Source organism: Sapajus apella, unplaced genomic scaffold, assembly GCF_009761245.1.
Source record: "Sapajus apella isolate SASKATOON/1434 unplaced genomic scaffold, GSC_monkey_1.0 scaffold15, whole genome shotgun sequence".
Lineage (NCBI taxonomy): Eukaryota > Metazoa > Chordata > Mammalia > Primates > Cebidae > Sapajus > Sapajus apella.
In genome coordinates this window covers 27,874,767-27,900,012 of record NW_022436955.1, presented here as the reverse complement: position 1 = coordinate 27,900,012, position 25,246 = coordinate 27,874,767, and the positions used below count along the sequence as shown (strand labels likewise).

Here is a 25,246-nt window from a genome sequence, read left to right as displayed (position 1 = left end):
TTTCGCTCTTGTTACCCAGGCTGGAGTGCAATGGCGCGATCTCGGCTCACCGCAACCTCCGCCTCCTGGGTTCAGGCAATTCTCCTGCCTCAGCCTCCTGAGTAGCTGGGATTACAGGCACGCACCACCATGCCCAGCTAATTTTTTGTATTTTTAGTAGAGACGGGGTTTCACCATGTTGACCAGGATGGTCTCGATCTCTTGACCTCGTGATCCACCTGCCTTGGCCTCCCAAAGTGCTGGGATTATAGGCGTGAGCCAACGTGCCTGGCTTTATTTTTCTTTCACATTTTTTCCCCTATGTCTTTGACAGATCTTTTGGAGAAAGCATTTTAGGGAAAATGAGTGTCAGGGCTTGGGTTTTGTTTGACCTGTCATGGCTAGAATGGTTTATTCCTAGTCAGATAGGGCCCACGTTGTTAGGGAAGGTCAAAAGCAGGCTGTTCAGTCTCATGTCCTGTGAAGAAAAAGTAGTGGGGGAGGAAGAGAGAAAAACCACAAAAACAAAAAGGGGAAGACAGTACCAGAACACAGACATAGGCCATATTACTCTGGAGTCTGTATATCAGTAGGCAGGTGTGGGAATGGTTATGTATGTAAATAGGTTGCTGTCATTTCAAAGTCTGAGTTGTCCAGTTTTAGTTCTCAGGGCTTTAGGAAGAGCACAGCTTAATTGTCAGTGATTTCCAATGGGAACAATGAGCGGGGGAAAGGAAAAGAATGGAATGTTATTTTAAAGACTTACAGCCAGGACAAAATTTTAAGATTGTCTTGATCTGTCGCCCAGTATGGAGTGCAGTGGCATGATCTCAGCTCACTGCAACTTCTGCCTTCCAGGCTGAAGAGATTGTCCTGCCTCAGCCTCCCAAGTAGCTGGGACCACAAGCATGCACCACCATGCCCAGCGAATTTTTATATTTTTAGTAGAGATGGGGTTTCATCATGTTGGCCAGGCTAGTCTCAGACTCCTGGCCTTAGGTGATCCTCCCGCCTTAGCCTCACAAAGTGCTGGAATTACAGGTGTGCGCCACTGTGCCTGGCCATAAGTTATCTTTATACAAACCTCATGACTTACACAAAACATTGATGACAGGCTTCAACTTCCTGTTTTATCCTTCACATTTCACTTTCTTAAAGAAACAGTCATGTTATTTGAGGACAAAAAAATTTACCATACAGGATTCTTTCCCATTCTTTTCCTTTTAGCTTTTCTTACCAAGAATACCTCTTTATAGAACGTAAGAACTATAACTTCAACTTTCTTTACATCTCTTACTTACTGATTCCTTTCACCGTGTTTCATAAATAACCTTTGAATTAGATTAAAATTATTTTTCTTTAAGAAGACTTTCGTTTTTGAGACAGAGTTTCACTCCTGTTGCCCAGGTTGGAGTGCAGTAGTGTGATCTAGGCTCCCTGCAACCTCTGTCTCCCAGGTTCAAGCAGTTCAGCCTCCTGAGTAGCTGGGACTACAGGTGCATGCCACCATGCCCAGCTAATTTTTGTATTTTTGGTAGAGGCGGGGTTTTGCCATGTTGGCCAGGCTGGTCTCGAACTCCTGACTTCAGGTGATCTACCTGCCTTGGCCTCCCAAAGTGCTGGGATTACAGGTGTGAGACACTGCACCTAGCCAAGAACACATTTTTTAGAAAAAAATTTTTGAATAATTTCTTTAAAAAATTTAGAAATGATCAACATTAATGAATATTTTATTCGATATAAGTTTAGACTCTAAATTATATTACGTTTGTTTACAAGCATTCATTCCATTTACCTGATTTTTAAAAATAGTTTACCTAGAGTACTTATGAAAATGATGATAGTCATCATTTACGGTTATTTCCCTGTTAACCATTTTGTTTTATTTTACCTTCCAAGGAAATGACGTGTTAACCATTTTTATAGCCTGTGAATTTCAGTTGTTTGTCTAAGTAAGAACCTTAAGGTTAAATAAATGTGCATGCTTTATTTTGCCAATAAGTTAGGATTTAGTTATTTTCGTTAAACCAACAATATTAAATGCCTTATTTATTAAAAAGTTACACAAAGATAATTCTCTTTTGGGCTGCATTTATAGCTTTATAACCTTCATGCCAAATTTTGACATGTTATAATGTCTAGCAAGACAAGTATAAAACTGTGTGACCAACCAATGTAAACAATAATATATGTTGGCTATTACAAAGACATTTCTTATTTTATTTTACCAATAATTTAAAAACCACTTAAGATTCCTGAAATTACGGCCGGGTGTGATGGGTCACGCCTGTAATCCCAATGCTTTGGGAAGTTGAGGCAGGCGGATCACCTGAGGCCAGGAGTTCGAGACCAACCTGGCCAACATGGTGAAACCCTGTCTCTATTAAAACTACGAAAATTAGCTGGGTATGGTGGCACACACCTGTAATCCCAGCTATGCAGGAGGCTGAGGCAGGGGAATTGCTTGAACATGGGAGGTGGCAGTTGCAGTGAACTGAGATCGTGCCACTATACTCCAGTCTGGGCAACAAGAATGATACTTGCTTTCAAAAAAAAAAAAAAAAAAAAAAAAGATTCACTGAAGTCATGTGAACTTGAAAAGGCATTTGGGCTTAAAGTTTCTATTTTTCTGATAAAGTATTTAAGTGTTTTTCCCTTTTTCTTTAAGCCAATTAATTAGAGCTCCTTGTATTTTTGGTAGTGGAACATTGTAAATACAACATATAAATGTATTAGATACACAGACAGAAGTAGATCTTACATATTTACAAGGACCCCTTTTATTTTTTTATTTATTTTTTATTTATTTATTTATTTTTTTTTTTTGAGACGGAGTTTTGCTGTTGTTGCCCAGGCTGGAGTGCAATGGCACGATCTTGGCTCACCGCAACCTCCGCCTCCTGGGTTCAAGCAATTCTCCGGCCTCAGCCTCCCGAGTAGCTGGGACTACAGGCATGCACCATCATGCCCAGCTAATTTTTGTATTTTTTTTAGTAGAGACGAGGTTTCACCTTGTTGACCAGGATGGTCTCGATCTCTTGACCTCGTGATCCACCCGCCTCGGCCTCCCAAAGTGCTGGGATTACAGGCTTGAGCCACCGTGCCCGGCCCTGTATTTTTTTTTCTATTTGAAATTTCCAGTGTCTTGATAACCTGCTTCATGACTCCAGGCTATTGTCAGCTGGATAGCCCTAAATTTGCACATTAAAGGAACCACTCAGGTGAAAGTCGGATAGTGAAATTTGTATCTCAAAGTAGAGAAAGATAGTATGTGTCAGTGTGTTGGAAGGATACTTAAAATGGATGCCAAACCAAACGTAAAATTATAGAAATCTACCATAGGATTTTATAAGGAGACCAATTTTATTTAGATAGGTGGTTTTCAATTTAGTCCCTATCTTTTAACTGGGTCTTGGAACTCTGGGAGGAGTTGAATCCTCGGTCTCCAGAAAGAGAGGGATCAAAGGACTGGGCCTCGTAATGCATTTACAGTACATTTTGCAGTGAAGACATTTCTGTAAGTATTCAAGCTGCACCCTTTTTATCTTAAACGTGCAAGGTGCTGGCTGTTCAGCTGCTCTCTGAGATGCAGCTGCAAGGCCAGTATGCGTGGACTTGGTGACTGAGACTCCGTGCCGTAGCGTGGCACCTGCTGTCTCCATTACTGTGGCTGTGTAGTTAAGCTTTGAAACCAGAAAGGGTGAGCCCACGAACCTTTTTCTATTATGTAGTTTGTTGGTTTATTTAAAAATAAAAATAGTCCTTATTTTCCCAAAAGCAGTAATGATGTCCCCACTTCAATTTCTTTTTCTTTTCTTTTTCTTTTTTTTTGGAGACAGAGTTTTGCTCTGTCACCCAGGGTGGAGTACAGTGGTGTGATCTGCAGCCTCCACCTCCCTGGGTCAAGCTATTCTCCTGCCTCAGCCTCTTGAGCAGCTGGGACTGCAGGTGTGTGCCTCCACACCTGGCTGATTTTTTGTATTTTTAGTAGAGTTGAGGTTTTATCACGTTGGCCAGGCTGGTCTTGAACTCCTGAGCTCAGGCAATCCATCTACCTTGGCCTCCCAAAGTGTTAGGATTACTGGCGTGAGCCACTGCGCCTGGCCCCCACCTTTCTTTTCTGTCTTATTCTGTTACCCAGGAAGGAGCGCAGTGGCACAATCTTGGCTCACTGCAGCCTCCGCCTCCCGGGTTCAAGTGATTCTCCTGCTTCAGCCTCCCGAGTAGCTGGTATTACAGTTGCCCACCACCACGCCTGGCCAATTTCTGTATGTATATAATTAATTAATTGATTAACATATATATATTTTTAAGACAGGGTCTCACTCTGTTGCCCAGGCTGGAGTACAGTCATCTCTGCTTACTGCAACTTCCACCTCCCAGCCTCAAATAATTCTCCTGCTTCAGCATCCCAAGTAGGTGGGATTACAGTTGCACACCACCACACTTGGCAAATTTTTGTACTTTTAGTAGAGATGGGTTCTCAAGTTGGCCAGAGTAGTTGCGATCTCTTGACCTCAAGCGATCCTCCCACCTTGGCCTCCCAAATTTAATTTTTGTATTTTTAGGAGAGACAGGCTTTCAGCACGTTGGCCAGGCTGGTCTTGAACTCCTGACCTCAAGTGATCCACCTGCCTCGCCTCCTAAAGTGAACCACTGTGTCCAGCTCCACTTCCATTTCTGATTTGAATAATTTGAGTCGTCTTTTTTATTTTAGTCTAGCTAAAGGTTTTTCAGATTTTTGTTGATCTTTTCAATAAACCAACTTTTGGTTTTATTAAAGAGTAGCCCAAATAGTAATAACTATTTTAGACCAAAAGAAAAATCAGGTAACAGAGTACAAAAGCAAGCAGTTTAAGATCTGAGAGGAACTGGTCTGTTGATACTTTTGGGTTTCCATAAAGAAAAACAAATTTATCTCAAAAATGAGTCTGGGGCCGGGTGCAGTGACTCACACCTGCAAGCCTAGTACTTCGGGAGGTTGAGGTGGGTGGATCACCTGAGGCCAGGAGTTCAAGACCAGCCGGGCTAACATGGTGAAACCCTGTTTCTACTAAAAATAAAAAAATTAGCTGGGCGTGGTGGCACATGCCTGTAATCCCAGCTACTTGCGTTGCTGAGGCAGGATGATTGCTGGAACCTGGGAGGTGGAGGTTGCAGTGAGCTGAGATCACACATTGCGCTCCAGCTTGGGCAACAAGAGCGAAACTCCATCTTAAAAGAAAAGAATAAAGGAGTCTGACACCTTCTCTGTTTTCTTTAAGGAATGCCAGGCTGTTAGAAGTTATTTTAGGTCCTTCGTACAGTGGAGGGTGGCAAGAGGAATGAGAGCCTGCAGAAGTAAATGGAGAAAACAACTCCGTTGACTGAGAGGGAAGCAAATTTTTTTTTTCTCAAAAAACAAGACCCAAGGAGAGAAGAAAGCATTATGTCCCTTTCAATATAAATACACATACACATATCTTAGATACTAGCTTTTAATTAAGCTGACTTTAACCATTGATCTCTTAAAACCCTCATTTTAAATCTCTCACTGTCATATTTTACCTGGGACAAATGACTCATATTTCAAAAGGAGCACAAACATCAAACCAGAAAGAATTTGATGTAAGAACCACACTCCGGCTGTTGAGAAAAAAGGGCAGAAACTTACCCACTGAGCAACAGCAGCGGGGCAGCTGCCACGGGTCTTTCTGTTGGGCTTGGCTAGCAAAGGTTATGGAAATAAAGTCCCTCAGGTAGTCATGGTCTTTTTTTCCTTTTGGTGGCCTTGTTATTTCTTCTCTTTTTTTTTTTCCCCAGCCGTGAGGATTTAGCCAATTCAGAGGCCTTTTTTCCCCGTGATTTGGAACTTTCCCTTGTATTCGCCCAAGTCAGGTAGAGTTGGTCAAACCAAATGGGAAAGAGACAGAAACGACACAAACAGAAACTGCAAATAAACAAAACAGCAAAAGAAACAAATGCTCACACAGTTTGTACAGTTTCCGAGTGCCGTAATGGTAAGGAGAAGGTAAGACCAGTTGGTTGTTAATTTTAGGTTTTAGTCATCAAGAAGAATTTTTAAGACAAAACCTCAATTCAGCTACTTTCCTAGGAGTGGGGCCCAGGCTGGAGACTGCCCTCTGCCATCTTAGAAGCCGGAAAACTCTCTTCCCTGTTGGAAGCGAGCTCCAACTCCAGAAAGCAGTTGCCTGCGCTCTATCCTCATGGAAGAGGAAAACTTGCCTGCCTTGTTGGAAGCAAGTAAAACTGCAGAAAAAAGTTGTACAGCAAAATAAACCTTAGCTCTCAACCAAATTTGAGATCAGGGATTTTCTGGAGTGGGGAGCCCCTGGGCCTCAGCAAATCGCCCTGTTGCTTTGAGCAATGAAGACAGCAGGCATTACGGAGGTGTCCATCCTCGGGGAGCCCTAAACCCCAGTACTGTTGGGCTGAAGTCAGAACTCCTGGATGAAGGCTTTGGAAAAACTTCTAGACCAGCCAAGCGTATCATTAGAAAAATTAGTAGCGGCTGGGTGCAGTGGCTCACACCTGTAATCTCAGCACTTTGGGAGGCTGAGGCAGGTAAATCACAAGGTCAGGAGTTCAAGACCAGCCTGGCCAAGATGGTGAAAGCCCATCTCTACTGAAAATACAAAAAATAGCTGCGTGTGGTGGCCGGCGCCTATAATCCCAGCTACTCAGGAGGCTGAGGCAGGAAATTGCTTGAACCCGGGAGGTGGAGGTTGCAGTGAGCGGAGATCGCGCCACTGCACTCCAGCGTGGGCGACAGAGCAAGACTCCATCTTGAAAATAAATAAATAAATAAAATAAAAACCAGAAAAGAAAACCGAATAGCTACTTACATTGCATGACCTTTCCCCACATTGTGGCTCATCATAGTTGGCATTAAAGAAAACCGCCCTTCTCCATGGGCACATGACATAGGTCTCAGGTTACGGCAAAACTGTTGTTAATGGTAAAATTGTGATCTTAAGTTTACAGAGGATCTGGTTGGCTCTGTGGTGCACGTGCTAAGCCACAGACAGGAGCTGAGAGGCTGGACCGGGAAGGAAGCCCCCGGGCCCTCCCCACGGGTGCAGGCGCTGACTGCTCAGCTGCTCTCTGAGATGAAGCTGCAAGGCAAGTGTGCGTGGATTCGGAGGCTCCGGCCTTTGCCGTGGGGTGGTACCCGCTGTCTTCATCACTGTAGCTGTGTAGTAAAGCTTTGAAACCAGAGACCGTGAGCCCTCGAACCTTCTAGGTTTTCTAGTTTGTTGCCATATTTTTAAACAATCCTCCTTATTTTCCCAAAAGCAGTAGCGATGTCCCCACTTCCATTACTGATTTGAATAATTTGTGTCTTGTGCCTTCTCCTCTTAGTTTGGCTAAAGGTTTTTCACATTTTTGTTGGTTCTTTTTGAGGAGCCAGTTTTTAGTTTCATTACATTTCTGTTGTCTTTCTAGTTTCTGGTTTATTTTGCCCTAGCTTTGGTTTTCTTCTGTTCGCTTTAAATTTGTTTGGTCTTTTCGTAGTTTCTGAAGGTAGACTGTTAGGTTATTGATTTGAGATCTTCTTTTTCAAATTAGCGTTTACAGTTGCACATTTCCCTTTCAGCGCCGCCTTAGCTGCATGCCATAAGTTTTGGTAGGTTATGTTTTTACTTTCATTGATCTCAATATTTTCTGACATCCCTTAGGATGTTTTCCTTTGGCCTATTGGCTGTGTAAAAGTGTGTTATTTAATTTCTCCATGCCTGTGAATTCCTCAAATTGCCTTCTAGTATTGATTTTTAATTTCATTTCATGATGTATGATTTCGGTCATTTAAAATTTCTTGATGCATCACTTATGGCCTCTAATATGGTCACTTCTGGGTAATGCTTAAAGCACATTTGAGAAGAATGTGTCTTCTGCTGTTGGAGGTTGAGAAGCAGTATACATTTAAATTTACTTGGGATTTAAAAAAAACCTTATGGCAAATTACTTTGCAAAACACTTACTTTATAAATGTGTTACTCTTTTGTTTTAAAGCCAGATTTTAAAGTACAGCTTGAAAATAGGTTATATTTCAGAAATTAATTTAGATGAGGTATTTGGAACTTGGAATTTTAAAAGTAAGTATCAGTAATTCATCTATGGGTAAAGTGTTCATCTCTCTAGTAGGCTTTAAAGAATAATGAAAATAAAAATTGAAGTTGTCATTGAAGTAGAGAAAGTTAATTCAGATGATTAAAATTATCCTTAAGGTTTCAAGAAGTATATAGGTAATGAAAAATGAAACTGTTTGAAAAATCAATAGAAACAATAGGAATTTCAAAATATCAGTTGGGAAGTAGTTTTGCCTTTCCTACTTAATAAAGTGGGCCTAGGTTAGAAAAAATGTTATTTCAGCTTAGATTCAGATTTCCCCTAGGTTGGGAATTCTGATAACTGTCAGTGGAGACTTGTGTCCTCAAGAGCTGAAAATGGAAAAGCTCCTCCTCTGGTCCTTAGAATAACGACGTGGGGCAGGTTGTGGGCCTGCCTCCACTTTACACCTGAGGAAACTGAGGCATGGAGAGGCGAAGACCTTGCCAAGGTCATGCCGTTCCTGAGCCTGGGTGTGGATCCGGGCTGCTGGAATCCTGGCCGTGTGTTCCTACGCTCTTACCTGTCACCCCCACTCTTAGTGAGTGAGGGATGGAAAATAGGCTCCAAGGGCTGCATGTTGAAGCGGGCTTAGTGGTGAATGAAACCTGTTCTTCCCAGAGAAACTCCAGGAGTCCCAGTAAGTGGCCTGCCTGCCCCCTGACTGGCTGGGAACAGTGCCCTTCCAATGGCCTCAGCAGGACAGACACCCGCTGATGAGCGGTACCAGGGATAGCTCAGGTGTCCATCCCAGCCCCATTGCCAGGGCACTGCCTTCTCGAGGGCCTCTGAAATGCTGCTTGGAGAACAGAAAAAAATGCTGAAGTCAGATTGTTTAGATCAGTGCTGGCCAATAGATAAAGCAAGTCTTGTGTGAAGTTTTCACTTTTCTGGGGACCACATTAAAAGAGTAAAAAGAAACAGGGACAGCGGAGTCTCATGTGTCCTAAATACAATTTTGAAAGGTAATGAATTTTTAAACATGGACATTATTTTACATTCTTTTTTCGTACCAAGTCTTTGAAATCAGGTGACCCTTATACACTTACAGCACATCTCAATTCAAACAAGCCCCGTTTTCTGTGCTCAAGGCTCCCACATTGGTCATTGAGGGTTTAGATAGTAACTGTACGGGAACTGCCCTGCTCATGCTGACTGTCCGCTTCCCCTAGATGGCGAGAGGCTTCTGGGGCCCCAGTGGCTGGACTGTGACTGTGACCGAGCTGTGATCGAGGACTGGGTGTTCAGGGTCCCCCACGTGGCCACGTTTCTGAGTGTGGTCATTCGCAAGGGTCTTCTGATCCTGAGCTCATCCCTTGATCTGACTACCCTGATTCCTGAGCGTCAAGTGGACCAGGGCAGGCATTTTGAGAGCATCCTGGACGTCCTCTCTGTCGTGTACATCAATGCCCACCTGCCTCGGGAGCAGCAGCACCGCTGGCGCCTGCTCTTTTCATCTGAGCTCCATGGACACAGCTTCTCCCAGCTCTGTGGCCACATCACTCACCAGGGGCCCTGTGTGGCTGTCCTCGAGGACCATGACAAGCACGTGTTCGGTGGATTTGCCTCCTGCTCCTGGGAGGTGAAGCCTCAGTTTCAAGGTAAGACTTGGTGACCTGAACCTCGAGGGGCAGCTCAGCATGGGCAAAGAGCTCTGGAGAAAGGGAGAAGGTGGGGCTGCTAAATAGAGTTCTCCCATCCTCTCCAAGTGTTTCTCTAGACACAGTCGGGGCGATAGGGAAATGTGATGCTTCTTTGTGGTGGTTATGACATCACAGTTCTTCAGGACAGGCCTTGTGACTCCCAGTTTTCAAGTGAGAACACAAAGCCCAGTTATTAGGGTCTATAGGGGGTGGGAGAAGTCAAGCCACAGATGCCTTGCTGGGAAGCATCCAGGAGATGCTGATTGGTTCAGATCGGACATTTTCTTTCCCTGGGCCTTCCTGCCCTCGCCCCCGCCCCCGCCCCAATGGGTGTTTGCTGGTTGGAATTTGAAGCTTTCTGCATGATCTTGAATGCGCTGGATAAAAGGCTCTAAGTAAATTCTTCTTCACTCAAGGAAGGATACTCTGATGAAAATGTCCTTGAAAAACATTTACAAACATGGGCCAGGCGCAGTGGCTCACACCTGGAATCCTAGCATTTTGGGAGGCCAAGCCTGGGGGTCACTCGAGCCCAGGAGTTTGAGACTAGCATGGGCAACATAGTGAGACCTCATCTCTGTCTTTTAAAAAAATAAAATAAGATTGGGTGCCATGGCTCAAGCCTGTGATCACAGCACTTTGGGAGGGCAAGTCAGGTGGATCACTTGAGGTCCAGTCTGGCCAATGTGGTGAAACTCCGTCTCTACTAAAACTACAAAAATTAGTTGGACATGGTGGTGCATGCCTGTAATCCCAACTACTTGGGTGGCTGAGGCATGAGAATCACTTGAACCTGGGAGATGGAGGTTGCAGTAAGCCTAGATGGGGCCACTGCACTCCAGCCTGGGCAACAGAGCAAGACTCTGTCTCTAAATAAATAAATAATAAGATTTTGAAGTGTTTAGATGCACCACCCATCAATGGGCTGTCCTCTGTACTCGAGGGTGGGCCACCATCCCCAGGGTTTGCCTTCGACATTCCCCCATACATCCTGTATCTTACCCCGCACCTCTGGAATCATCATCGTCTCTCTACCAGGCAGAGTTTCTGGAGGCCAGGAACTGTCCAGGTGGCACTGCCATTGCTGGAGAGCTTTTAGCAGAGGCTGGGTGGCATCTGGCTGGGACAGGGAGGAGGGATCATCAGGTAGGGGTTGGGTGCCTCTGTCTCCTAGATCCCATTGTTTCTAGGGTTTGATTTATTTCTAGGTTTGAGGATGTTCTAGATCTTTATCTTAGTTCTGGAAATGTTGGGAACCTTCCCCAAATCAGTTTCTGGGTGCCAGTCTAGGGCCAGCCCTTGCAGTGGGCCTTTCTAGAGACAGCAGTCTCAGCCTTGCCACAGCCACTGTCTTCTGCACACCCAGCTCTCCCTGCCTCCGTGTCATGGGCATGGGACATGTGCCCACCAGCCCAGCCTCAGGCTCCAGGGAAAAGACACATTGCTCTGCCTCGTTGCACGGCTGAAGGCTCAGCTGTAAGATATGGAAAAACCCTGAGCATCATGATCAAGTTAAAGCTGTCGCTAGCTTCAGAGCCTTTCATGTTAATTTCAGATGGATTCATGTTAATTTCACATGGATTCATCATGTTTTATTAACAAGCAGACTTAATTTTCCTGAGCATGTGGAAAAAGACTAGCCAAGCTTTCAAACCTGAGGTTATTTGTGTCCATACTCATGAAATAACAGCAGAGGGCAGCCTTACACCACGCAGGTGCAAGTCCGTGGACATTTGAGTTAAGGTCAGAGAGGGTGCTGTCCGCTTGTCCTGGAAATAGTGACCTGTAAAATCTGAGCGTTTAAGTGCTTTAATTGCTGTGGGGCAAATAGCGAAAGCAAATGCTGGGGAGGGTGGCCCCCTCCTTGAGTACAGAGGACTGTTCACTCCAGGGCGATCTGGCTTTGTAAAGATTTTTAAAGGACTGTTTTCATCAGAGTATTTTTATCTGAGGAAAGAAGAATGTATTATACTTAGAACCTTTTTGCTTGTGTTTTCTGTGCAGTAGTTGAAAAGGCCCAAGGCTTTGGATTGAACACAGCGTTTTCAGTCCTAGCTCTGACCCTGGGCAAGGTGACTGATTAATTTTCTGGGCCTCAGTTCCCCAGAATTACACAAAACCATGCTGTGTGGGCAGGCAGCTACTCAGCAGCCGGGCGCCAGGTGGTGAGGGCAGTGTGGTTGAGTATTGTTTTACAAGAATGAGATAAGGAGCCCTTACTGTGGGCGTGACTATTTTTTTTGCAGATAATCCTGACTCCTCAGGTCGTTGCCCTGTATCCTGTGGAATGATGCTCCCCCGCCTGGCCTTCTCTATGGAGACAGTCCTGGGGGTGGACTAGAATCTGGGCCCATCACAGCCAAGGCCTAAACTCTGGCCCTGCGACCTTGTTTTGAAGCATGACAGGCTTAGGATTACAAAGCAAAGGGCCACCTGTCTGAAGTCCATTGGCGGCGGCGGCGGGGCGGGGTCACTGCTGTCGGGTGTGACTGAGCCGTTCATGGTAGTGTCTAAACCTGCCCTCAACCTACTGGGGCTGCTGAAGCCAGTGAAGCAAGCCTGAGTCTGTAGCACAGAGTCAAGCCGTTCTCTTACCCGGTTCCAGTGGAACTTTCTAGCCTGAAGGCCCTCCTTGATGAGAGCCCACCTGACACTCTCAAGCCCTGCTGTTCCCTACCTGTCCCTCACCTTGTCTTCATGGGATCCCTTCTCCATGGGGCTCTTGCTCCAACCAGCTCTGTTTCAGGGCCTCCTCTTGACCTTCGAAGTGGCCTCCCAGAAGCCTCCCTGATGGCAGAGGCTCCCCAGGGATCTGTCTGGATTGGAGGCCGGGGGCGTCGTCAGCCTGCACCCTACGGGCCCTGCTTGCTTGCTCGGGCCGCTGTCCTCTTCTGGCCCTCGGGTTTTGGTGCCCTTTTCTGACCTGCGTTCCTGCTTTGTGCCCCCAGTTTGCTTCCTGTGACTTCTTTCCCCCTTGATGAATAGCCCAACGCCAAATTCCCATGAGCTTGTTTCTCTGCAGCCTTTTCTGCTTGTTGTGACGGTTGTGTGTGCTGGTGTCGAGGCGGGCAGCCCTTCCTGGCTAAGTCCTCAAAGCTCGGAGGGAAGTGCCCCCCTGCTGGGAGCTCCCTGAGGGCAAGGCCTGGCCTCCAGCCCTCTCCTTGGTGCTGAGGTACTTGTGGAGTGAAGGAGTTTCTAAGACTGGGGACCCCATAGGTTCCAGAGTTTTGACTGGTACTTTTCTTTTACTGGCCTGTGTACGCGCCCCACGCGTGCGGGCGAGGGTAGACAACCACCTTTCCCAGGCTGTGCCCCCTGGAGCAGCTCTGCATTTGCGGGTTTTCTCTCTCTGCATGGTACATTCTTTCAGGCTGGGGACAGCCCTATGCAGTGTCACCTGCCTGCTCAGGTAGGCTCTGTGGAGTGACCGCCTGCCCCTTGCTCATAAGCTAAAGGAAGCCATTTCTTTCTGGCTTGGATGTGCTTGGCCATCCTGAACGGATGGCAGCAGACACTCTGGGGAGAGGGAGGGGTGCAGCCGGACCACCTAGAACACCTGGCACCTTCTGGAAAGGGCAGGTCTGATCTCTGCTCCCCTGGCCAGAGCTAAAAGATGTCCCATTCCTTATTAGCTGTCCTCTAATCCCCACACCCCCAGTTCATCTACCTGGGTTCCCAGCAGGTTGTCCTAACCCCTGATCTGCTGACACCTGGACATGGGTGAGGGGTCTTGGCCACATTGTTTCCTGAGCCGCAGCTCACTAGCATTTCTGGCCCTTGGCCCGACTCGGACACCGATCCTGTTTGTTTTGCTCTCTGGTCACTTTCAGGGGACAACAGATGCTTCCTGTTCTCCGTCTGCCCCAGCATGGCCGTGCACACACACACGGGCTACAACGACCACTACATGTACTTGAACCACGGACAGCAGACAATCCCAAACGGACTGGTGAGGCTGGGCAGAGCATGGTGGTCTCGCCTTGGTGATGTCCCCCCATGAAGCTGTTGACCCTGAGGCTCAGCTCCACAGATCAGGGCAGAGCACATGGCATTCAGCTCCTCACACGCCATGTACACTTCCTTCTGCCTCCAGAAGCCCGTGGCCTCTGCTGAGGCTTCTCAGTGGTTTGTGTGCAGGTGGCACACTTGGCCCATTTTCGTGGCCATCAGGTGATTGGCTTGTGGCCTCTGTGGCTAGGGATAACCTGTCCAGGGGCATCGCTGGCCTGCCTCATACCTAGGAGTGCTGGACGGTGGGGAATGGGACTGTAGGGATTGGCCAGCTGGCAGCTCATGAGACAGCATGTGAGGCCCCAGTGGGGGTGACCGTGGCTCCTGTCCAGCCCTCACTTCAGCTTGGTGACTTGTCACAGGATGAAGGGGAAGTGGGGGAAGCCTAGGCCAGGTGCAGGGAGCAGGGTGAACACGGTCCAGGCAGGGCCGAGGGCAGGAGCTAGGGGAAGATTCACGCCGAGGCTCAGCTTGCTCCTGCCAGATTCTTTCCTCTGCTGCTTGGTGAAAAGCTCTTATTGGGAAAATCCAGCTCTGTGTACAGAGCTGAGGGCAGAGAAAGCTGGTCCCCCTTGGTCCACTAAAGGGACCAGTGTCTTTCCCAGGCTCAACGCACCACCACCCTGGGGAGAGGGAGGGATGTGGCCGGACCACCTAGAACACCTGGCACCTTCTGGAAAGGGCAGTCTGGTGGCCGCTGGAGCGAGGGTGCCAGCCTCACAGGCAGCACCCAGCAGGCCCTGTCATCACTTGTCATTGACTCCAAGGGACAGAGCAGCTCCGAGTGTCAACTCCAGACAGTGTCCTCGGGTCTTTTGTTGCCCAAGGTCAGAACCAGTGTGTGCCACGTGTTCCAGGCCTACCAGGGACCAGAGGAGGTTCTGGGCAGGGCACGGTTGAACAGCCCAGAGCCCAGGTGTGTGACGGGGGGTGAAAGGCACAGGGGTTTGCGTCCACCTCTGGGTCTGCCTCCGCATCCTGTAAGCCACGTGCTCAGAGCTGAGTTTCCCAGGCTGTCTTGGGATGAGGATTGCTGCCTAGAAGTGGGGGCACTGGGCCCTGACACGGGGTTTGCCATGTCAGTTTCTGTGTCCACCTCTCCCTTTATCTTAGCTGGGCAGGGCTCTGGGCCCCAGAGGTCTCTTTTTGTGTGTATATGTTTAATATGTTTAATTCTCTGGCATCACTTGGGCTTTCAGCCAGCAAAGCCTCTTGAGAAAGAGCCATGGGGTGGGCGTCTGGAGCCGTGGATGTCCGTTGCAGTGACTTTTTATGGGATACGTAAATGGCAGCATTGATATATTTTACAGTTAGGGAAAACAAGATGATCGCATTCACCACTCACCCGCCTTCTTAGCTGGCACTCAAGGCAAGAGGCTGGCTCGTGGTATTTGATGTCGCAGAGCCTGAGGAGTTGCTGATGCTGTTCTCTGTCCTGGCTTCCTTCACAGGGCATGGGGGGGCAGCACAATTACTTTGGGCTTTGGGTGGATGTTGATTTCGGGAAAGGACACAGCAGAGCCAAGCCCACGTGTACCACATATAACAGCCCGCAGCTGTCGGCCCAGGAGAACTTCCAGTTTGATAAGATGGAGGTGTGGGCGGTTGGAGACCCCTCGGAGGCGCAGATGGTGAGTGGCGCCATCCTCTGCATCCCATGAAGGCACCTTGAGCCTGGGGGCCTTTCTGCATTTTCTTGCCATTACCCCCTTTACTCTTCTGTTGGCAGATTGTTTATCCCAAATTTGATCCTGGCAGCTGGTGCTGGCTTGGATTCCGGGAGATGCATGGCTGGGGTTCGCGGGTGGTTTAGTGGAGTAGCCCTGGGAAGAGGGGCATCCCCAAACGTGAGCCCAGAGGGCTCTTCTTTCTCTCTGCCCATCTGCAAGAGGAGAAAGGTCTGGGGTTGCTTCTTGCCTGGTTCTGCACCTGAGTTGCTATTGGCCCCTGACCCTCCTGTAACACCTCCCAGCCACCCAGCCATTGAATCCCAGAGTGGGAGGGGCCTTGGGGGAACCAGAGCCCGAGAAGGCTGGAAAATGAGCAGGAAGCCGCTGCCTGTTGTTGGGCCATCACAGAACACACCCACCCTTTCTTCTCTTTTCAAGGCCAAGGGCAACAAGAGCATCCTGGACGCAGACCCCGAGGCCCAGGCCCTGCTGGAGATCAGTGGGCGGTCGCGCCACAGTGAAGGGCTCCGGGAAGTCCCGGACGATGAGTGAGGAGCCGCCTGAGCCGTCTTGGAGCCAGAACCTGGATTCCTCTGGGTGGAGGGCACTGTCTGCCGTCCCTCTTCCCTCCCCCATGGTTTAACTGCAATAGAGTACCACAGGTCATGACCAGGTAGTCCCAGATGTGCCAAGAAAATGCCCTCTGGAGACATGTTCTGACTGATGGGTATATCTCCCAGAAATCGATGTTTGTGTTCTTTTTTGCCATACAGGGTCACTCTCAGGATCTCTCCCAGAAATCTTACCTGTCAAATTAGTAACTGAATCTTATGCTTTGTTCATTTCTACCAGTGAAATCCTAAGCAGCTGAGACCTTTCAGACCCCCTGCTGGCATTAGGGAATTCTGCTGGGATTAGGGAATTCTGCTTGCATTAGCGTTTGTTGGGAGCGAAACTTATCTCTATGGAGGAGGGGGTTCCTCCCACTGGGGTTCATGTAGCCTCACTCAGACCATCTTTGTTAGAAGTGGCCCTGATGGTCTGTTCTGACAGGTAAGGGACAGAGGCATCTGGATGAGAATCTCAGCGCTTTCTAGGGACAGCTTCCAAGGGCATGGGAGTTCTGTATTTAAAAGCATGAACTGTTTAAAATGGGGAAATGGAGGTGGGAGACTTTGAGGTAACATGGTTTTGTGGCATGAGTCCTCAGAAGGTGTATGTAATTAAGGTTCCACGCCCAATACTCTCAGTTGCTTTTCTTTCCAGTTTTTTTTTTTTTTTTTTGAGACGGCATCTCGCTCTGTTGCCCAGGATGAAGTGCAGTGACACTCTGTAACCTCTACCTCCCAGTTTCAAGTGATCCTCCTGCCTCAGCCCCCCAGTAGCTGGGATTACAGGCACGCGCCACCATGCCTGGCTAATTTTTTATATATTTTTAGTAGAGATGGATTTTCGCCATGTTGGCCAGGCTGGCCTCGAACTCCTGACCTCGGGTGATCCACCCGCCTTGGTCTCCCAAAGTGCTGGGATTACAGGTGTGAGCCACCGCACCAATCTCTCAGCTGCTTTTTAAATCAATCTGTGTCATCATCAGACGGGGAAGTTGGGAGATCTGTCTGCAGAGAAGCAAAGTTGTGGTTCTCTTGCTAACTTCAAGGCGAGGGACACTGGGTGCCCTAAGTTTGGGAACTTGATTGATAAATACATAAGTGGTCCATCCCATAAATCGGTGGTGAGTAACTGGCCTGAGTTCCAGACCTCCGGGAACCAGTGGCTGAGTCACAGCTGTCAGTACGGCCATTTACCCAGGGCTGCTGCCGAGGGGGATGCAGCAGTGGGAAACTCAGCAGTGTAGACTCACTTTAAACAAGCTCCAGTGATCCTGAAATGTTGAAGATCATGTAGGTGGTTGTTGGGTCAGCAGAGCTGCCATCTACCCATTTCTGGAAAACAACACATGGTGAGTCACCAGTTGGCCACAACAATTCCCCACTTAAAGGTACTGCGAGCTTGTCTCTAAGACACATACCTCTTCCTTTTGTCTTTTGCCGTAAGCTTTGACCTTTTGCCTCTCTGATGAAATACAACCTCTTATTACATAGTTTGCCTTGATTATAAGCCATAGTAAATTGAGCTGTTTGTATTTTGCAGGTTCTGCATTTTCTACTAGGAATTTCATCAGATCTTCCATTAGCAGTACCCCTGACTCAGGCAGAAGGCCTTGTAAATTGGCCTTCAAAAGAAAAGTGCATGCTCAGACAGCATGTGGAGGGGCAGGAGCCTGGTGCAGACAAGGACTTAGTCATGCTTGATTTTCCTTAGCTGATTTTTCATGGCTTGTGGAGAATGTTGTGATCTTCCTGACAGGTTAGCAGGTATAGAGCATTAGGATCCTCAGACATCTCTACCGTAAGTCCAAAGAATTAGGTCCCTATTGTCACTTTGTTTTGGGATTTTTTTAATATAAAAATACAATTAAATACCTCACTATTAAACCACTATGACACCTCAGTTAAAAAAAAAAACAGTTAAAGGTCTGTCAGTATGCCTTGATTACCGTTCATTGCTGCCTCTGCCTGGGCTGCAGCAGAGGTTATGACTGTCCGCTTACATGCTTTCTACCCTGAGCTTGTTCTGACGAGAGCGCAGATCACAGGTGCACCTGCTTCCAGACAGCGAACTTAGAGAAAGAGGGCACTGGCCCAGGCTGGAGACCTGGGGATGCAGCCCTCGCAGTGGGCTTCTCTCAGTGCATGGTTCTGCCTCTGAGCACACAAACCTTTTTGGGGTATGTGCGGGCATGGGACCGGTGGACCTCACAATACCTTACCTGGCCCTGAGAAACTTGCAGTTCTAGTTTGCACAATTGGATAGTTTGTTCTTTTGTGAAACCAGAATGACAATTAAGGTTCTAAGGACAGAGGTCTCCCTACAAGTGAACACTTATCAGGGCCCTAGAAAGTGCTAGAAGAGGTGTAAAAAAATATTGTCCACGTTGCAAACTATTATAAACGATCATCACATTGCAAGCTATTATTTTTTCCCCACCGTATTTTTTAATTAAAAAAAAAGGCTGGGGCCGGGTGCAGTGGCTCATGCCTGTAATCCCAGCACTTTGGGAAGCCGAGGCAGGTGGCTTACCTGAGGTCAGAAGTTTAAGACCAGCCTGACCAACATGGAGAAACCCCATCTCTACTAGAAGTACAAAATTAGCAAGGCGTGGTTGCTCATGCCTGTAATCCCAGCTACTCGGGAGGCTGAGGCAGGAGAATCTCTTGAACCCGGGAGGTGGAGGTTGCAGTGAGCGGAGATTGCGCCATGGCACTCCAGCCTGGGCAATAAGAACAAAATCCCACCTGAAAAAAAAAAAAAAAAAAAGGCTCGGTGGGGTGGCTCACTCCTGTAATCCCAGCACTTTGGGAGGCTGAGGCAGGCAGATTGCTTGAGCCCAGGAGTTCAAGACCAGTCTAGGCAACATGGCAAAATCCTGTCTCTACAAAAAAAAAAAAAAAAAAATACAAAAATTAGCAGGGCGTGGTGGCATGTGCCTGTGGTCCCAGCTACTTGGGAGGCTGAGATGGGTGGATTGTTTAAGCCTAGGAGGTCGAGGCTGCTGTGAGCTGTGATTGTGTGACTGCACTCCAGCCTGGGCGACAGAGCAAGACCCTGTGTTTTAAAAAAAAGTTACGTATCTGGTTTAGAAAAAAAAGACAAAAGAATGTAACTTGAAAAGCCAGTCATCCTCCTGCCCCTTCTCCAGCTGTTTTCCCTCCTGAGAGTCCAAGGCACTGATGCAAAAATCACTCAGGTCTCCTCCCTGTGACTTGGGGCACACCTGAGTGTCAAGGTGTTTTACAAACTGATGGGTCCCTCGCTTTCTTTTGTAAAGGGAGGTCCGTATCCACCCACGTGCCTCCCTCTTGTCTTTATGGACTGCATGATTTACCCATGCAGATGCTCTCTGGGGCCAAGCATTGCACCGTCCCCAGCTGGGGAACATTTCGTTTGCAGCGAATCATCACTGTCGTAAATATCCTTTATGTTTGTCTTCGTGTGATGGTGTCGGTGGGATCAACTCTTGGAACTGCTGGATTGAGAGCTGTATGCCTTCTATTTAGATATGGATGAATTTAAGAAAGCTCTTGAGCTCAGTTTATACTTTTAATATGCCGGAGTGCCTGTTTGCCGTGTTTTCAGCAACACTATATTAAAATATGTTTTATTTAACCTGATAGACAAAAACTGTAACTTATTTTCTTGATACATAATATTTAACATACTTACGGGGTGCACGTATTCATTACATGCGTAGAATGTGTAACGATCAAGTCAGTATTTGGGGGTATCCATCATCTTGAGTATCATTTCCACATCCCAAGCATTTCAAGTCTTCTCTTGTAGTGACTGTGAAGCACCCGACGCATTGCTGCCGACTGTAGTCACCCGCGCTGCTGTGGAACATGAGAACTTATGTCTTCTATTAACTATGTTTATACCCTCTAACTAACATGTCTTGTCCCTCCCTCCCACCCATATATCCTTGCCACCCTCTAGTATCCATCATTCTTTTCTCTACATCCATGAGATCCACTTGTTTTCTTAGCTGACACACGTCAGTGAGAACATGCAGACGGTCTCTCCGTATCTGGCTTTTTCACCTAATGACCTCTAGTTCCATCCATGCTGCTGCAGATTACATGATTTCACTTTTTATGGCCAAATAGTATTCTATTGTGTATATGTACCCCATTTTCTTTTTTTTTAAAAAAATTAACTTCTTGGGTACGTGGACAGGATGTGCAGGTTTGTTACATAGGTGAACGTGTTCCATGGTGGTTTGCTGCACCCTTCAACCCATCACCTAGGTTTTAAGCCAGCATGCATTAGTGATTTTTCCTAATATTCTCCCTCCCCCATCCTACCACTAACAGGCCCCAGTATGTGGTTCCCCTCCCTGCGTCCATGTGGTCTCATTGTTCAGCTCCCACTTACAAGTGAGAACAGGGATATGATCTTGTTTTTTTTTTTTTTTTTTTTTTTACAGCTGCATAGTATTTCATGGTATATATGTGCTACATTTTCTTTATCCAGTCTATCATTGATGGGCATTTGGGCTGATACCTTGTCTTTGCTACTGTGAATAGTGTTGCAGTGAACATATGCGTGCATGTATCTTTGTAATAAGATGATGTATATTCCTTTGGGTATGTACCTCATAATGGGATTCCTGGGTCAAATAGTATTTCTGATTCTAGATCTTTGAGGAATTGCCACACTGTCTTCCACAATGGTTGAACTAATTTACATTCCCACCAACAGTGGAAAAGCATTCATATTCCTCTACAACCTCACCAACATCTCTTGTTTCTTAACGTTTTAATAATCACCATGCCAACTGGCATGAGATGGTATGTGCCGCATTTTCTTTATGTTCAACAATTGGTGGACATTACGTTGTGTCTATATCTTTGCTGTTGTGAATAGTGCTGCAGTAAAGGTGAGTGTGCAGGTATCCCTTTGACACACTGATTTCTTTTCCTTTGAATAAATACCCAGTAGTGGGGTTGCTGGATTGTATGATACATAGTGATATTGAGCCATATATATATATATGTATGTATGTGTGTGTATATATATGTATGTATGTGTGTGTATATATATGTATGTATGTGTGTGTATATATATGTATGTATGTGTGTGTATATATATGTGTGTGTGTGTATATATATATGTGTGTGTGTATATATATATATATGTGTGTGTATATATATATATATATGGCACTTGGCCATTGTATGTCTTCTTTTGAGAAATGTCTGTTCCTGTCTGTCGTCTACTTTTTAATGGGATTATTTATTTTTAAATTTTTGGGTTCCTGAAGTGTTTTCCCTGTTTTCTTTGAGTAGTTTTATAGTTTTGCGTCTTAAATTTAAATCTTTAATCCATCTTCAGTTGGTTTTTGCATATGGTGGGAGGTAGGGGTCCAGTTTCATTCTTCTGTGTATGGATGCCCAGTTTTCCCAGCACCATTTATTGAATAGACTGTCCTTACTCCAATGGATGTTTTTGGCACCTTTGTTGAACATAAGTTGGCTGTAGATACATAGGCTTGTTTCTGGTTTCTCTATTCTGTTCCATTAGTCCATGTGTCTTGTCTTTTTTTTAACTAATGCCATGCTGTTTTGGTTACTATAGTCTTGTAATAGCTTTAGAATTTGGGTCGTGTGATGCCTGAAATTGTGTTCTTTTTGCTCAGGATTGCTTCTGCTACTCGGGTTCTTTTTTGGTTCCATATAAAGTTGAGGATTTATTTTTAATTTTGTGAAAAATAACATACTTTGATAGGGATTGCACTGAGGCTGTAGGTGACTTTGGGCAGTATGGTCGTTTTAATGGTATTCGTTCTGACCCACAAGCATGGGATGTTTTCCATTCGTTTGTGTCCTCATCAATGTCTTTCATTAGTGCTTTGTAGTTTTCCTTGTATAGATCATTTACCTACCTCCTTGGTTAAATTTATTCCTACGGTTTTTAAATTTTATTTTAATTAAAAAATTTTTTTTACAAACAAGATGATCAATAGGGTTTTTTTTTAAATATATAGCAGTTGTGAATGGGGTTGTCATCTTGAATTCTTTCTCACATATTCCATTATTGGTATATAGAAACACTGACTTTATGTTGATTTTGCATCCTGTAACTTTCTTGAATTTATGAGATCATAAATTTTTTGATAGAGTCTGCAGGTTTTTCTAGATACAAGATTTTATCATCAGCAAAAAGGGACGTTTGAGTTCTTCTTTTCCAATTGGGATGGCTTTTCTTTCTTTCTCTTGCCTGATTGCTCTGGCCAGGACTTCCAATACTGTGTTGAATAGGGGTGGTAAAAGTGGGCATCCTTGTCTTGTTGCAGCTCTTAGCGGAAAGGCTTTCAGCTTTTCTTCATTCAGGATGATGTTAGCTGCAGGTTTGCCATAGATAGTCTTTATTACGTTGAGGTATGTCCTTTCTGTCTAGTTTGCTGAAAGTTTTTCTCAGGAAGGAATGTCGTATTTTATTAAATGCTTTTTCTGCATCAATTTACCAATTGATCATATCTAATCATATGGTTTTTGTCTTTCATTCTATTAATGTGATGTGTCACATTTATTACTTTCTGTTTGTTGAAGCATCCTTGCATAACTGGGATAACTCTCACTTTATTATGGTGTATTATTTTTGGTTTGTTTTGCTTTTTGAGATGGAATCTTGCTCTGTCGCCCAGGCTGGAGTGCAGTGGCATGATCTCGGCTCATTGCAACCTCTGCCCCCTATGTTCAAATGATTCTCATGCCTCAGCCTCCCAGTATGTGAGATTATTAGCGCCCACCACCACATCCTGCTAATTTTTGTATTTTTAGTAGAGGCAGGGTTTCCCCATGTTGGTCAGGCTAGTCTTGAACTCCAGGGCTCAAGTGATCTGTCCGTCTAGGCCTCCCAAAGTGCTGGGATTACAAGTGTGAGCCACCACACCTGGCCTTTTTTTTTTTTTTTTTTGATGTTGGATTCAGTTTGCTAGTGTTTTGTTGAGGATGGCTTGCTTGGATGCTAAGTGGCAGCAGTGGGCTGGGTGCGTGGGCTCTTGGGCCCCTGGGCAGCCAATGTGGCAGGGAGATGGCAGTGGCAATGGCAGGGTGACCCTCTAGGTCCCTAGTACTGTATGCTGGTGGTGGTGGCGGCTGTGATGGGCTGAGTGGACCAGTCTCCAGGCCCACAGGTGGCACATGCAGGTAGATGCCAACTAGTTCAGGTAGTGGCAGGATGGGTGAACTCAACCTTAGTAGTCTGGGAAGAGTGCTCAGGTACCAACAGTGGTGGCCTTGGCTGGGCTGTCCCCGGTTGTCCAGACTGTGTGTTCCGGCTGGGCAGGCTTGTTCTGAGTCCCTCGATGGTGTACAAAGGCATTTCCTGTGGTAGGTGGGGAGGGGCAGTCCCCAGGTCTCTGGTGGAATGCTTGGATGGGAGGTAACAGCAGTCATGCTGTGACCTTGCCACTGGGGAGGGTGAGGCTGTTCTCAGTTGCAGCAGCCTGTGCCAGCGAGTGGGGAACGTGCACCCACTTGAACCTTGGCAGTGGCAGCCCTCACTTTCCTGTGCCTCTGCCCTGGTGCCGCTGAGCCTCAGGCCAGTGTGCAGTCTCTTGTCGGCTGGGTTTCCACATGGTGCCTTGCTCAAAAACTGTACTATTTACATTTTTCTTACAAGTGACAGAGAAGAGCTTCATTTTCCAGAAGCTTTCTGTTTGATATCTTTTTCTTGGTTTTCTAGGATATGGGTCTTTTTTTTATGCAACAGTGCTTTAAAAAAATAAAATAGAAATGAGATATTAGTATGTTACCCAGGCTGGTCTTGAACTCCTGGACGCAAGGGATCCTTCTGCCTTTGCCTCCGAAAGTTGCTGGGATTATAGGTGCAAGCCACTGCATCCAGACAACAGTGCTTTTTATGAATGAAGTAGCATTTTCCATGTATGGCCAACGTTTTTTTTTTTTTTTTTTTACAGTTTGACTTAGTTTGTGGCATTTTTCTGCCCATAAATTTTAAAGTTTTGCCATCATTTCCGAAGGCTCTTTGGATTTGCAGGTTGTTGAGGAAGTCCGTCTCTACTCTATTAAAAATATCATTTTCTTCTGTTTTTTTTTTTGTTTGTTTGTTTTTTTAACCTCTTAAATCGTTTATTCAAAAGGTGTGTGTGTGTGCGCGCCCACACACACGTCTTTTTTTCCCTTTGGAAATGGAGTCTCACTCTTTTGTCCAGGCTGGACTGCAGTGGCACGATCTTGGCTCACTGCGTCCTCCACCCCCTGGGTTCACACCATACTCCTGCCTCAGCCTCCTGAGTAGCTGGGATTACAGGTGCATGCCATCGCACCTGGCTAATTTTTAGCAGAGACGGGGTTTCACCATGATGGCCAGGTTGCTCTCACACTCCTGACCTCAGATGATCCTCCCGCCTCAGCCTCCCAAAATGCTGAGATTACAGGCATGAGCCACCGCGCCCAGCCTTCAAAAGGCATTTAAACATGTATCCCCCTATCTTAACCCAAAATAAAGTCTTACTACCTTTTATATTAAGTAGTATGTCTTTTTCCCATTGACATATAATGATACTTTCTCATCAGCTGAGTTTCTGTATGGATTTAGTTCTTTTTCTCGTGTTTTAATTACTGGGGTTTTATGACAAAAATATGTAAGAACTGTTTTTCTATTACTACTGTTTTTTGGGATTTTTCTGAAAATGCTTGGCTGACCTTTTCTTTGACCTTTGATTGTACTGTGACCACTTCTTAAAAAATGGGGTACTTTGAAAATGGTTCTGCCTTTGTTAATCTATATTTAATGCTGACATTTGGCTAGTGTTGATTCTTCTATCCAAGAAGAGGAATATTGAGCTTAGGTAAATTTTTATTGTCATTTCTGCTACTGTCAGTGGACCTTTTTTCCTAAGTGATGGTTACTTTAACATAGGAAGCTCTTGATTTTTGTACATAGTTTTATTCCCAGTTACCTTACTGTATTCTATTTTTTTTTTTTTTTTTTTTTTGAGACAGGGTCTTGCTCTGTTACCCAGGATGGAATGCAGTGACGTGACCTCAGCTCACTGCAGCCTCTGCCTTCCAGGGTCAAGCGATCCTTCCCTCTCAGCCTCCTGAGTAACTTGGACTACAGACGCATACCACCACTCCCAGCTAATTTTGTTTTTCTTGTAGAGACAGGATTTCGCCATGTTACCCAGGCTGGTCTCAAACTCCTGAGCTCAAGCAAACCCACTCAACATGGCTTCCCAAAGTGCTA

The 25,246-nt window shown here is 46.0% G+C and overlaps 1 protein-coding gene across 5 annotated transcripts in view; it reads left to right on the top strand.

The window, feature by feature from the left end:
- The window catches only part of MEAK7 (MTOR associated protein, eak-7 homolog), a 27,011-nt gene extending 10,721 nt beyond the window's left edge, over positions 1-16,290 (top strand). For all 5 annotated transcript variants that reach the window (XM_032284574.1, XM_032284571.1, XM_032284572.1 and 2 more), the window contains 5 exons: positions 6,957-7,101; positions 9,261-9,689; positions 13,562-13,680; positions 15,194-15,373; positions 15,851-16,290. In XM_032284574.1, the coding sequence (XP_032140465.1) occupies positions 6,957-7,101; positions 9,261-9,689; positions 13,562-13,680; positions 15,194-15,373; positions 15,851-15,964 (987 nt within the window). In that variant the 3' untranslated portion in view covers positions 15,965-16,290. The remainder of the gene's footprint in view (positions 1-6,956; positions 7,102-9,260; positions 9,690-13,561; positions 13,681-15,193; positions 15,374-15,850) is intronic.
- The last annotated feature ends 8,956 nt before the right edge of the window (positions 16,291-25,246 follow it).